Source organism: Centroberyx affinis, unplaced genomic scaffold (assembly GCF_046629955.1).
Source record: "Centroberyx affinis isolate AG114_WGS23_722 - 3 ecotype Tasmania unplaced genomic scaffold, CSIRO-AGI_Caff_v1 ptg001304l_1, whole genome shotgun sequence".
NCBI classification, from domain to species: Eukaryota; Metazoa; Chordata; class Actinopteri; order Beryciformes; family Berycidae; genus Centroberyx; species Centroberyx affinis.
The window spans coordinates 1-15119 of record NW_027279810.1 but is presented as its reverse complement, the minus strand read 5'-3'; the positions used below and the strand labels follow the sequence as shown (position 1 = coordinate 15119).

Below are 15119 nucleotides of genomic sequence, written 5' to 3'. Positions count from 1 at the left end.
TCATATGTCGGCCTAATCCAGGCTTCATGGTATTTGTTTTGTCATGGCATTTTTTTTTTCTCATTTCTCTCCTACGGTACCAATATAATACAGTGATTTATAGATAATAGTTGGCTATCCTTCATAAATTGGTTGCTGGATAGCTATGGCTCTTTTTCGTACGGGTAATGTAATGATACTGAACATAGCTCCTGTGTTTAATTTTGCTTTGTTTCGTAATAAGGCTTGACATAATGTAATTAGCTCCATGGTAAACCTCTCAACACATGGGTACAAAGCCGCTGCCATACACGGCTGTTAATCCGTACTGTAGTCTACATACTGGTGTTAATGCCTGTACATTTTCGCCTATATCGGACAGTGGACTCAGTTAGTTTAAAGGCACTTAATGCAGTTAGTGCTGTAGGGTGGTTAAAGGCGTGTCCCTGAAGTATGCAGATAATAGTCAAGCGTGTTGCAATAGGCTTTGGGTTGCCAGTCCTCAGCTCTTTCTGTACTATCAGCAGATTCACCGGCGGTCGCAGCTGTTCCACAATGGCCGAACAAGTGGTATTCAACAAGCCAAAGGTACGTTATCAATCAGCAGGCTGTAATACGATCATTAATCATTCAAATGGTAAATCAGTGGATTATTGAGGAGTCTATGGAGGCGTATTCACTGTTAGAATAATCTACTTTTTAATGTCGGGTATGAAAAAAATCACTATTTACTTTTATTAAAAGGCTTGCCGCTGCATGTCTTTGTTTGATTTCTAAAAACAAGGAAGCACGTGGATCATTGCTTGCGATTTAACGTGTGGCTGTCCGGAAAAAAAATGAATTACTGCTAACCACTACTGTGGGTTATGAATGAAACGAGTTGATACTGTACCAGCCCAGGTATGCTTTATCATTGAAGTCATAACGGCTAATGAAGCAGAGTGGCTTCTAACCGGCTTCTTCCGATCCTGCTTTTTAACTTGTTGTTCTCCCTCAATACAATGCAGTCACTGTACAGTCATTCTACATTATGATGTGGGATGCAGCAGGGATTCACTTGAAATAGTTATGAAGGTTACAATTCATGTGATTGAGGCTCTACTGCTTCAGGCACCGCAATACATCCAGGCTTAGTTTAAAATGTTGCATCCAGATGCTTTGTCCTCCTTCCGGATCATTTTGGACAGGAACTGACAAGGCACTTAGAGAAATGAGCCTTTTAAATGTCAGGTAGTTTGGCATACATGTTAGGCACTTTAAGAGATGTACTGTATATTCACCAGTGCCCTTTGGAGTCTTGATGCTGACTGAGCATGCAACCCAGTACGGCCATGGGCTGACAGCTGATAAGGAAAGAGGAAATGATTGGCTCCCTAAGCTGACAGAGAAAGAGAAAGATAGAGACAGAGAAAGAGAAAGATAGAGATATACATAGTGTGTGTGTGTGTGTGTGACAGAGAGAGGGAGAGATGGGCTGTGTGTGTGTGGGGGGGGTATCGGTGACAAACGCTCACGAATTAGGAAAGGAGATATGGCTAAGCTTAGGGAGTGGCGGATGCTTTGGGAGATATTCTCATCAAATATTAATTAGTGATTGTAGAATTGATACCACCTATTGGGTCATCCTCTGTGCCAACATGCAGCCTGACATCCACACTGCAGAGCCACACACTCGGTCATGACATGTTATGGGTTACACTACAGTATAGGCTTATTACAGTATGTTACTCAAGTAATAACTAGTTAGACTGAGCAGACTGTGCTTTCAGTAAATGTCTTTTCTGGTTCAGGTTTACATTGTGGTACAGTTATAACAGATACATGACTCAATACTTGCTTGGAAGTGATAAATATGCACATAAATAAAGATGATCCTGTGATAATAGAAGGTAGAATGTGGCATTTATTGTTAGTCACAGATGGAGTGCAATGCAGTGCTTGCCGACCAATAGATGATACAAACATCCAGAATGTTTTGGCTTCATAAATCAGAGTAGACTATAATTCCCAGTGGGTTGATCCCAATCACCCATTTAAAATTGATATCTGCTGGTCAGTTGCAAAACAGTTAGAGGTTGTAATAGGCATTACCATGGTGGATTTCGTCAGGCTGTTGAATCTCTAGTGTTCTCCTCCAGAACAGCTTGAGCAGTGAAAACACACTGCTGTATTGTTTAGATGTAGACTCTTGGGGTTTCAAAACTATTAGTGTTAGCCATACGGACTTATATAACTTGCTAAGATGCCTGATGGAAAGTAAATAGGGGGAGAATTTCCAGAGGATGTCCTGAACTCGCAGATGTGTTAACCAGCTGCCTCTGAGTAGCGATACAAAGATCTAATGCTCTGATATCATTGGCGTAATATCAACCCAGTTTAAGACAGGCTAGTCTTTCAGGCTTTCACAGAAAGGACATAGATGTAAACAAAAGAGACACTCTGTACACTAATGGCATCAGCAATACACATTACTTACTGATGTAAACATTTGGGTGAAGACATCTGCTTTCTCTGCCTCATCTTTCGGTCTTCCTCTGTTTCTGCATCACTCTGCATTTTGCTCTCTCTCTTGTCGCACATGAGCCAATATACTCAGATGGACACACCTGTACAACATGTACATGTATGCATTCGTGTGCACACACACACACACAGTCTTACTTATGTCACTTTTGGGGTATTTACATAGACTTATATTCATTTCCTGGAGACTTACCCTAACCATAACCATAACCACTACTTGCCTAAACCTAACCCTTACACTAACCTTAACCTAACCTTAACCCTAACCTTAACCACTGACCCAAAAATCAGATTTTTACCAATTGGGGACACGGCTTTTGTCCCCAATTGCACAAGCCGTCCCCAATCAACTGGTCTTCAGTCTGGTTTGTGTCCCTGAAAGTGACTTAAGTCATACCCACACACACACACACAAATCAACAGACGCTGACATGCTTACACTTGCAATCGTGTGTTGGGTATTAATTGATCATGTGCCACCATGAATATCTGGCTTAAGAAAATGCAAACTAGTTGCTGACTAAGCAACTTGTAACAACCAACATCTACATTTTTAAACACTCAACTCTATATTGAAGGTTTTATTGCAAGTTAGTTTAATACTTAATACAAAAACTTTAATACACATCCCAAAAACTCAAAAGTTACATTGACACCTTAATTGCAGAGTGCTGTATTCTTCCTGAATACAGAAAATGCTGTATCTTTATATTTATTAATGCTAAATTGTCTTCTTCGGCTGCCTAGATGGTCACAGAAAATGACGATCAGGGGGAAGCAAGTTCCCTGAAAGTAATATTTCACACTTCACATGAAACATTTTAATATATCATCACACTCACCTCATCTCCACGATCAGCCAATGACAAAGAGCTTGAAAAAATATAATCTTAGCTCAAATAAGTATTAAAAGAGAAGTGTGAGTGACCAGAGCAGTGAATATCATTGTCCAACTATTCATAAACCACACAGGAATATATGTGCGTACGACAAATATTTTATATAAAGTGATTGCAGTAAATACAATAAGAAGAGGAAGCAACTATATTTGTACAGCACTTTGTGAGAAACATTATAATTTACATAGCACTTTGCATTCATAAATAAAAGCAAAGCAAAATAACCCTTAGAGAAGGTCATTACTTATTGAAGTGCAGGCTGCTCTGACAGTGACCTGCACCATATTTCCTTTTTCATTCTTTAACAAATCGGCTGCATAGTTGAAACAGGGTTCTCTGCGCATCTTCCAGCAAAAGAGACAAAGTCTCTTTTCAGAGTCAAAGTGGACAAAGACATGAGGCAAACAACATATATAGTCAGCCTAGACCAGGTGTACAATTGTCATTGGATAATTGGTTGAACGGGGTTTCAAATCTATTGGATAACGAATCCAAGGGTGGAAGTTGCCATAGTCAGTGTCCAAGTGCCACACCCCTAACAACATGTCAGAAACAAAAGAACATAGACCTCTCTTAAAGTTACAAAGATAAAAGTACAAAAAATACAAGTACAAATATCTGTCAAATATGACAAATTAGAGGAAACATGACATATTCAGTTCTTCATTTATGCCAAAAGGCTAACACCATGTCAGAAACAAAAGAACTAAAGAACACACACCTCTCTTAAAGTTACAAAGATAAAAGTACAAAAAGTACAATGACAAACATCCGTCAAGTGTGCCAAATTCGAGGGTACATACTTTTGCTTGTTGATACATCAACGGTTTGAGTCTGGTATCTGGCTTTGGGAGAGTGTTATTCAAATTCTCAAATAGTGATTGCTTTTATTGCTCTTTAATATGAGATAGGCTAGGAATTTGTTTTTTTCTTGGAGTAACTCAACACAGTGGAACTTGCTGGAACAGCTGGGTTGAGCTCAGCAGTGGAGATGTGCAGCCTAATATGGTGAAGTACCAGTAATGTGGGGAAATAGAGAAAAATACCACTGTTGCAGCCTTACTTGCCTTCATACATTTCTTACGTTACAAAATTCTGAGATTTTAATAGATGAAGGACTTGTTTCATTGTGATCTTACCTTCAGTAGACCGAAGCTTAACAGATCTGTTAAAGGTAGCAGTACAAGGCACAGGCAACCGTAGAATATAAATTAGATCAAATGAAAAATGGGAAAAGAAACTGACATGGAAAATCAAGGACAGTTCCCTCAGTTCCCTGTTCTTGCTCATTTCTTTCTTTCTTTTTCATTATTATTCACAACCAGAGAAGTAAGAACTAAATGTGAATCTCACCCTTAACCCACCGGTCATGGCTGCTGAGCATAGTTCAGGCCTCAGCTGTTGTAGGAGGGAAGATTTAGCGGTTTCATCTGTCAGGATAAATCATGGCTCTGGGTGATGGAAGAAGGGCCGGGACACTTTCTCCTCTCTGAACCTTCCTGGAATCCCTGGCCTTTTCACCAGTCGCTGCCCAGTCATGCGTACTGCATTCAAGATGTGGTCCAACCAAAACACTGAACTGAACCACCGCCACACACCTCTTCCTCCTCTCTTTTTGATCCAACAGTATACTGGGTATCTAGCATTTTTTCTGTTCTTTCAATTTATAGTGTTCAATGGGAAGGTGAGTCCATTCAGACTGTCTGGCCTTTGATTCAGACTGCAGGTCATCTTTGTTGGGACTGAGGTGGCTCTGTCCATCTGTATAAAAAATTATACAATGAGTTATTCTTAATTATCGTGCATTTTTCTCATCCACAGGTTGAGCTGCATGTTCACCTGGATGGAGCCATCAGGGTGCAGACTATTCTTGACGTTGCAGAGTAAGTTAGCCCATTTTTTAATTCTTACAATTAGTTTATATTGAGATTCAATTATTATTAGTTATGTTGGGGTAAGGTAATGATACGGAGCCCCCAAAGTCCCGAAAGGTGATATTTTTTTATCTTGTGCGCACAAGTTATTATCTTGTGCGCACAAGATAATAACTTGTGCGCACAAGATAATAACTTGTTCGCACAAGATAATAACTTGTTCGCACAAGATAAAAAAATATCACCTTTCGGGACTTTAGGGGCTCCGTATAATGAAACTAACCCCATGATTAATTTTTTCTTTGTTTGGCAGTATTTAAAACACCACCTTACCAGTTTTACTGATTATCTGTACTTGTCTATATGGAATCTACTGTATGTTCAGAACAAATGACAAGTATTGGCTAAATTAATGGCTGCATAATTAAAAGGCCACCACTGTGACAGAATGTAGCACAGCCCATGCTATTTTATTTATTTATTTTATTAATAGTGCATCAGTCAAGTAGGTCGGCTCAGGCTTCAACACATCACACAAACAGCAGCCCTCTGTTCCACTTTGCTTTGTGAGAGTGCAGATCCCACAGGAGGCAAAATAAACCCCTTGTCATTTCAAACCTGCTAAGTTTATTCACCCCAGGTTAAAACGCACCGCAGTTCCTCTTTGAAGTCTACTACTCTCACTGAACTGTTTGCTTTCCGCTTCTCCCTCCAGGAGACGCGGCATCCCTCTGCCAGCAAATACCGTCGAGGAGATGACACAAATCATTATCGTCCAAAAGCCTGCCACCCTCACCGAGTTCCTTGGAAAGTTCGCCGAGTACATGCACGTCATTGCGTAAGTTTAAACATGTGCTGACGCCTCACCTGTATTGATTCGGTTTCATAATGAGCGGAGGGGTTTCCTCGCCGAGCAGGAGTGTGCAAAGAGAGTGTGCAAAGAGAGTGGGAGTTGAGTGACTAAGGGTCAGGGTTCACCTCATTAGCGTTGCACCAAGGTGTAAGGTGAGGATGAAAGTTCAGTCAAACAATTTATGATCATAAGCGTTCACTTAGATAGCGCAGTCAAGGTCTATTTAAGTTCTTTTAACACCAGATTGTGTAGACCCACCCTGTTTGTGAGTGGTGGGACTGTGATGTAAGACACAGTGGGATTATGCAATGTTTTCTGTAGCAGGATGAGGGACGATTTTAAATGCCACGCATGCAGAACGGGAACTCGTCACCATCGAGATCAAGTGTCACCTTGCCAACCGTGCCACAGGGAGACTTAAAGTTGTTCGGAAACCCCTTCCTGTGTGTTTTATATTTAAAACTGCCTGCCAAATACTCCTCCAGCGACAAGGCTGAACTGTATAGAAAGGACTAAACAGTCTTTCAGATACTCAGCGGCCGTGAAAGTGTGTAACAATGACTGTCTGTTGTGGCTTGACAGCGGCTCACTGTTGTGCTGAATGGACCATTCTGTATCAAGGCTCTTGAAAGCCTTGTGGGCAATATTGCTTCAACAACATAGGGAACTTGCTAGCTGGGTTTGGTGCATGCGGGGTTGTTGTACGAGTTTGATGGTTGTGTGTGTGTGTGTGTGTGTGTGTGTGTGTGTGTTATGTGGGAGGCGGCGAACAACAGGCATTCAGGCCCGTGCAGTGACCTGAATGCCTGTATCACTTCCAGTGTAAATGCTGGAAGCGGTGTTATTCTCTGGGATCTGTGCTGCCAAATCTGAAAGAAACAGGAACATGGAGCTACGGCTCTCATGAGATAACAGTTGCAGAACATTACTCAGTGGTGTTATGCAAGGTGGTCGTACAGTCAAGAGGGACAGATGTTGTAAGTGTATCATTTGCAATAATCTTACAACATTGCAGATCTGGTTTCTCTCTTCCGCTCTTGTGCACCAAGTTCCTATCTGAAAGAAACATATGTGAAATATATTCCCAGTTATATGAAATATAAGCAACTCTCTACCATCCTGGCATGCTGCTTTATGTATTTGGTGAGAGGTGTTGAAAATAATAAAATCATATCAGTGCATCAGTGTAAATGTTATATTGCTTACATTGCTTATTTTGAAAGCCATCCTAATGCATCATGCTTTAGATAATCGATTAGGATTGGAACAAATTGCATCTATTAGCTGTGGCTAATGGTTTTATTTGCACTACTAAGATAAGTTTATCAGTGCCAAAGGGCGACGCCACTTATTCTGTGTTTTACTTGCGGTTCTTTGTCAGCGGAGACAGAGAGGCCATCAAGAGGATCGCCTATGAGTTTGTGGAGGACAAAGCCAAGGAGGGAGTGATTTATGTGGAGGTCAGATACAGCCCGCACTTCCTGGCTAACACTCAGGTGGAACCCATCCCATGGAACCAGAAAGAGTAAGTCTTCACCCAGTAGCTGCAGCCCTGGTCCAAACCTGTGTGTAAAGTTTAGCGTTTATCGACTCTCAGTGGAATAATATAATGATGATATGGTGATTTTTGGGATATCGTGACACACAATTCTGCTGTCTAATTTTATTTTAAAAACACTAACAAAATGAGGTATGGTAAGAATATTATTTGAAAATTTCAGTTTTGTTTGACATCACACCTAACCCGGTTCAATGGGATGTACAGTATATATATTGATATCAAATAAAATCCTTATGATTATTGTAATATTGATTTCAACCATCCCAGCCCGATTACATTATATATTAGTGTATCATTACTGGCTACATTCAACATTACATGTATAGAGGGTAGAGATAATGATAAAAAGCCCTTCTGTTCTTTGAAACAGTTGTGGTCAGAGCTCTGGGTAAACATCTACAAACAACCAACCTAACCCTGTATATCCTTGCCTCTGTATATCCCTGAACCATATCTCTCTGTGTATCTCTTGCCACTGTGTTTTCCCCCCCCAGAGGAGACCTGAGCCCAGATGAGGTGGTGCACCTGGTCAACAAGGGCCTGAGCGAGGGGGAGAGGGCCTTCAATATCAAAGCCAGGTCCATTCTATGCTGCATGCGCCACATGCCAAGTAATGAACTGTTCATGCTCCTGTCTGGCACTAGTAGCAGTAGTAATAGTAGTAGTAGCTCTGTTTCTTTCACACAACCATTTCCTTGAGGAATTGACATAACGCATTACCATGCAGACAGTAAGGAGGGACTCTTAGATACTGTATATACAGTATGTGTTGTACAGCTGAATGACCAGCTGCAGTCCTTATCTACCACACTATACTCTATATTCTGTGCAATATCTCTTGTAAAACATAATATCCCTGGGGAATTACAGATGTCGTTTTCATGTAAGAGACTTCCTGACTTCCTAGAGGACATCTGATTTTGTCATTATATATTGAAATATCAAGGGCTATTTTAGGAATACATTTCATTGCACAAAATGATCTGTATGTAGTTTGATTCTGCTTTACAATGAGTGTGCACAGTAATATGTCAATATTATATATCTGATATATAATATTGTTTTTGAGTATGTAAACACTATGTTCCACCTACAATAACCAAGATAAAATCATATTCTGATTGTGAGATCTAAATGTGATGGCTGGCACATGCCACTATTATCTGGGCTGCTGTATTATGTATACACCTTGTCCTGTTTATTTTGGGTTTTGTGGTAGGTGTATGTTTTGTTTTTCGTATTATTCAGTCAATTTGTGTATGGAAGGACATGAAAAGACAAGATATGAAGATGCATATAAAGAGATAATCCTGAATAAGACCATAACTTGGATACTCTGACTATATAAACACACTCACTGTGACATTTTGATTAATGTCAGTCCATGCTTGTCACCACCACAGTGCAGATGCAGTGTAGCATGATGCTTAGACTGTATCGTGCCATTTCATTTATACATCATCAGCTCCAAGCTAGTGTTTGTCTGTATGTGTGTGTGTGTGTTTGTGCCTAGGTGGCACTGTGTGTTCGACTTGGTAGGACCACCCCAGCATGCTGCTCGCTGTCTTGTAATCCATGTGTGTTTGACTCTACAGGCTGGTCCATGGATGTGGTGGAGCTGTGTAAGAAATATCGTCATGAGGGAGTGGTAGCCATCGACTTGGCGGGTGACGAGTCTCTGAACTGTGAAGCCTATCCCGGGCACAGGATGGCCTATGAGGTAACTAGGGCGACGCAGCTCAACATAACACTGATACTCTCTAATACTTGGTTGGTGTGTATTTATTTTTGTGTATTCTTTAACCGGTCTCACGAAGGTGTTAATCAACTGGCTAATGTTGCTTGGTGAGACGAGCCGCAGGGCAGAGGCTTACTGTCAGTCTCACACTTGCTGTTGAAGGACAGTTCTCCTCACTGCTCCACCCTGCTGCCCCAGTCAAATGTCCCTAATGCATTTATAAGGGTGTAACAGCCACTGGCCCAGCAAATGTGGTTGGACACTTTTGCAGTTTATCCTTCATGAAAATTGACAGCGTTGCTGTGCAGTAATTTCTGGTCTACACTCTATACTCATACCCAGACGAAGACAGTGTTGCTGTCGAAACGTTGGTTTCAGAGAATTCTGCGTCGGAGCTGTGGGAGTGTGGCTACAATTTTTACTCCTGTGGGCCGGCACCCCACTAACACTGGTGTGCATTTCAATCTACTTTCACATTGTACATGTAGTTTTCACAATATAGTATTCTGTTGTTACATCCCTGACACCTTCACCAACAAAGCTGGAGGAGGTTATCTTTTCACCCCGTCTGTTTGTCTATTTGTCGGTCTGTTAGAAAGACATCTCAAAAAAATAATTAATGTATTTGGATGAAATTTAATGGACAGATGACCCGTGGCCCAAGGCTCAGTTGGTTAGATTTTGGTGGTGATCTGAATCTGGCATTTAGCCTAACTATTATGCTGTGTTCACGCACTGATGGGAAGCTCCGACATTCAGGATTTCCAAGTTGGCTGCTAAACAGTGTTTCACATGCTGTTTTTAAGCCGGAGGCTGCATCTTTGCAAGTTGAAGAACTGCTTAGTGTTTGCGCTCTGCTGAGTGCCTTGTAATACATTATGTATTAGGGAGACTTCCATTAAGTACTTAAACAGTGTCATTGTGAACTTACAATACTTTTGATAAGTGATACCATTTGGCTCTTTTGCACCTAGTCAATATTTTTTGCACTTTCCAATTAGACTACTTAGGTGTGCACATTCTAGTTTTGTGTGTGGGAGAGCCCAGTCTCAAATTGATGAGGACTTAATGCCTTAATCTTTAGCCAGCAGGGGAAGACGCTGGCTCCCCACCAATTTACACTGGAGCTTTTCAAAAGAATCCAAAAGTATAAGCTTTTGGCTTGGAGCTAGAATTCATTGATTATTTCAGAGAAGAATGCTTATCTAATCAATTTTGCCTGTCAGATCATAATGAATGTGACACATTAATCGGTTAATACAGTTCAGCACTGCGCGTCGGTCAAATCATTTCTGAAATTAATGGAGCACCAGATGGGTGGGGTTTGTCTGCATGAGGATAGTTCAGATAGTGTCAGGTAAGTTAATTACAAAAGTCAGTTTACAGAAATGTATCGTGAATAGACTTTCAAACACTTTCCTTCGATTGTTAATACTTTCTGGTGCTTATTGTGCAGTCCTTGACACCAAAGTAAGATGTAAAAACTACTTACAAGGACTATTTGACCTAGAATCAATCTGAGAAGCTTGATGAATACAGACCCTGTGGCCTTCACCATGTCAGCCCATGTCAGGCCAGCAGAATATGCCTGTGCCCTCCAGAGATTATGCACTGTGTCTTTACAGTAGTGAGAGTGTCCGGGTGCAAAGGTGAGCAGTAAACATAAAAATTCTTCACATTTGAGTCTTGTTGGTTCTCTCTCTGATAACTGAGTTGGTAAGCATTCCAGAGATTACACATTGGTGGCTTTACAATGCTCAGTGTGTGGGTGTGAAGGTGTAAATACTATAAAAAATCTTTACATTTGAGTCTTGCTGCTTCTAGTTCTGATAATGAAGGTAAAATACAACTAGTCATGAGTCATTAGAGGCACACAATGAGTCAATAATTTGTAACCTGGCCATAACTTCCAAGTATTGTCTAAGCTGTTCCCTGATTATGTGTAATTATAGTATTTGTAAATCCCTCCCTACCCCTTTCAGGCAATAACATGGACAATGCCGTAATACCATGCCACTTCAATGTTAGCAAAATTAATTTAAACATAATTTGTGTTTTGAATATTATTCAGCTCTCCAGAAATGAATTTTATAGCTCATTCGTTGTTTCCCGTTTGGACGGGTTCTGAAATCCAGTTAGGGTTCAGAATCCTGTCAGAATCTGAAATGATGGAAGAAATGAAAACACGTGCTTCAATTATTAACGGGGGAGCAAGACTCACAGAGCAGAGTCCACACTAATATCGAGGGTTATCTTCTTAACTACATAACCTCTAGATTCATACTCCGAGATATGGGAAGCCACACTTAGTTTGCTAAAGGTTGAGTGTGCTAAAAAGGAAACAAATGCTCTAATCTTGAAGGATGTCTTGTCATTTCTCTTTTTAGTCTTGTGAACACGCAGTACAAAAATGATCTGTCGTATCCATCACTGAACAGTATATATCCATCACAGAATGCTGCTTTGTTATTCACAGTATTACTTATTGTGAAACAAATGTGTTCAAAAAGCTGTCTAAAAACTAAAAGCCACATCAGCAGGGACCGCAGCATCAGTGATGTGAAAGCCAGATGTTTGGCTGGGCGTTGGGGTGTTAATGTGTTCCATGTCTGATGTTGTTGACAGGAAGCAGTGCGCTGTGGGGTCCACAGGACGGTTCACGCAGGAGAAGTGGGCCCAGCTTCTGTGGTGAAAGAGGTAAGCCGCCCCTCCAGACCCCCCGGCAGCAAGGACCAGAGACATTTCTTATCGGGGTGTCATCTAGGACCTTTATCCACCTCTACGATCCTACACAAGTCTCTGGTACACCCACCCCACCCCTCCTGACCCCTTGAGCTATGCTGGCCTGTAAAACAAACACTAAAGTCACATCCTCACAATAGAGATGTGTAGTAATTAGCTAATTAGCTAGTAAACTAGCTAATTAGCTAGTAAACTAGCTAATTAGAGCAGAGATTAGCTAGTAAACGAGCAGAGATCCAACAGAAACAAGTTGTAAAGAGGTTCCAGGTTCCAAGATTTCTTACAGTGCTGACTATTTGCTCGTAGCACCATATATATCTTATGATCATTTTGTGCTATGGAGCAGCAAAATCGTACTTATTGCCCCTTTAAAGAGCAAATACTGAACCACATAGGGTAGAAAATTGCTGCTGCACTGCTCTCTATGGGTTGAAACTGTCAGGCATGTTGCACTTGTGGCCACACCCCAATCAGTGATATCACAGCAGGTGTTGTATAGAGAGCAGTGAAGCAGAAATCTTCTTCCCTATGTGACTTAGTGTTGATTTGCTCTTCAAGCGCCCATCCCAACTGCTTTGTCTCAACACCCGTCATTCAGAAACTATGTCTCACTACACTGCGGCTGCCAAAGCACTGCGTCTCTCTGCGTCGTTCTTCACTGGCCACTTTCTAAGGAACCCATCCCTCCAAGTGACAGGTCAACTATGCAACGAAAGACAAGTGTGCCTCCAGAAATAGCCCTGCAGGTTCTGCTGACATGTACTAGTGAGGGTTTTTTTTTTTCTTTTTTTAACCTTTTGCATCTGCCTCATGACCCCTGTGTGATATGTGTGTCAGGCTGTAGAGGTTCTGAAAGCTGAACGGGTCGGACATGGCTACAGAACCCTGGAGGACCAAGGCCTGTACAAAAAACTGCTGGCCCAGAACATGCACTTTGAGGTACGGAACCACCCAGAAGCACTAATACAATTATTACCACTATGTAACCACTATGTCATTTCTTGTCAGCATATCATTGACAAGGTTATTATTACACCTAATACAAGTAGCACCAGTTGCATTTACAGTGCAAATGTCCACGCTCATTATCTAATCTATTAAATGTACCGTGCCCTGTTCATCATTATACAACGATAATTTTGATCTGGTCATAGATCAAAAATTGAATTATTTTATCTGCTAATGTCAACGATATAATTGTTGGACATGTTATTACTGTGCCCACTAGTTAAGACATGGTAATACAGTGACCCCTAGTGGAGATATAAGTAACACTATTTGAAGGGGAAAAAAGTGTTTTTACTATAGTAGTATGATTTGGTCTTACCGTGATATACTGCTGTGTGATTTCAGGTTTGCCCCATATCCAGTAAACTAACAGGTGCCTGTGACCCAGACTTCACCAAGCATCCTGTCATCACGTGAGCTGACAGTATTTCTATGCTCGATAATGGGACTGCGTTGAAGTAAATTTGGGTGTTTATTTGTTTGTATTTGTTTGTATTTGATCAATACCCTCGTGTTCACATGTGCAGGTTCAGGAAAGACCGGGCTAACTATTCCCTGAACACAGATGACCCTTTGATCTTCAACTCCACCCTGCACCTGGACTACTGCACTGCGCAGAAATACATGGGATTCACTGAGGAGGAATTCAAAAGACTGGTGAGACCAAATAATGCATGAACATCCAGAGTGGTAGTTAACAGGTTTAGGGTGTTTGTTCACTTCAGATGTCAGTGTTTAGTAGCTGTGTGGATTATTTGTTTTCCACATGAATTTTTAATTCATATTCAATATTCATATTCAAACTCTCTTCTGAATTGAAACCATAGGTTGTAGTTGCCCTGTGCAATGCTGTTCTCAGTTGCTCATTAAAGCAGAAATATGTCTGCACAAAGATGAAAGTATTCTACTGCACACTGAAAGGCCTCAGACCCATTTAATATTTACATATTCTTAAACAGAAGTAACAAAATACATTAGGGAGAACAATGTGTTTCAGCACCAAGCTCCATCAGGTTCGCTTATTTGGATTCAGTGTGCAGTAGATTATCTTCTGAACTGACTCAGTTAACATTGAAGCGAGCCCATAACCTGCTAGGAAGCAAACTGAAAACGTGCTTCATTGACTCCTTGACTCCTCCTGTCTGGCAGAATCTCGGTTCAGCGCAGTCCTGCTTCTTGCCTGAGAAGGAGAAGAAGGACCTCCTCAACAAACTGTATGAAGCCTATGGGATGGTACAGACCACTGCCTTTTGAAGGAAGCACTGAAGAGGAAATTTGAAGAGGCAATGTGAGCCAACCCAGGGACAAATCACTTGGCACCCTTAATCCCCTCACCGGACACAATGGAATGTCTCTTTCCTCATTTGTAACCAGCCATATACCCTGTAGAGCCAGTCATATATCAAGTATACTGTACATCAAGACAGTTACGCTCACCTCTACTCATACATCAACACTTATACCTTTTGATACTTTAGTTTACAGTGTAGTTTGTGAAGATATCATGGTCTTAAATAACAGAACAATTGATCTTCAGTTTTCCCCATTTCTCCAAGTGAAGGTCAATCGGTGGTCTGCAATATGCAAAAAATATGGACGAGCGATTGCTTTTCAAAAAGCAGAACATGTTTGTGAAGCAGATTTTGTTATGCATTCTTCTTCATCTTGTGTTTACATCCTGTTGTCACAACACAATAACAATCAGGGCAAATTGAGCATATCATATGCTTATGGAGCAGCAACATTACTCAACGTTCATATCGAATCACACAGTCTAAACGTCTTTGTCGGTCCTGAGGGAAAGATAGGCCAGGTTGTCATTCATCATTGTCATAGCTAAACAATATTATCCTTCCTTAAATAACATTATGTCCTAAACTTCTATGATAAAAAGGGGTAGGCTCTGCAGATTGGGTGAAAGAATGTGGTGAAGAATGAATTA

The 15119-nt window shown here is 41.0% G+C and overlaps 1 protein-coding gene across 2 annotated transcripts; it reads left to right on the top strand.

Annotated features, from left to right (window-relative positions):
• The first annotated feature begins 432 nt into the window (after positions 1-432).
• On the top strand, positions 433-15113 carry LOC139649221 (adenosine deaminase-like). Of its 2 annotated transcripts, XM_071525561.1 has the most exons (11): positions 433-567; positions 5223-5284; positions 5991-6113; positions 7510-7653; positions 8184-8299; positions 9285-9409; positions 12053-12124; positions 13007-13108; positions 13523-13590; positions 13705-13834; positions 14327-15113. In XM_071525561.1, exons 1-11 carry the CDS (start codon positions 433-435, stop codon positions 14429-14431), a joined length of 1182 nt encoding a protein of 393 aa, XP_071381662.1. In that variant the 3' UTR covers positions 14432-15113. The 2 variants fall into 2 exon arrangements, with proteins under 2 accessions (XP_071381662.1, XP_071381663.1); XM_071525562.1 differs by lacking the exon at positions 12053-12124 and having other exon boundaries at positions 459-567.
• The last annotated feature ends 6 nt before the right edge of the window (positions 15114-15119 follow it).

Coding starts and splice junctions, on each gene's coding strand:
- LOC139649221 (XM_071525561.1), top strand. CDS start 433: ATGCAGATAATAGTCAAGCGTGTTGCAATAGGCTTTGGGTTGCCAGTC. Junction 568..5,222: donor TGGTATTCAACAAGCCAAAG/GTACGTTATCAA, acceptor TCTCATCCACAG/GTTGAGCTGCATGTTCACCT. Junction 13,109..13,522: donor CCCAGAACATGCACTTTGAG/GTACGGAACCAC, acceptor GTGTGATTTCAG/GTTTGCCCCATATCCAGTAA.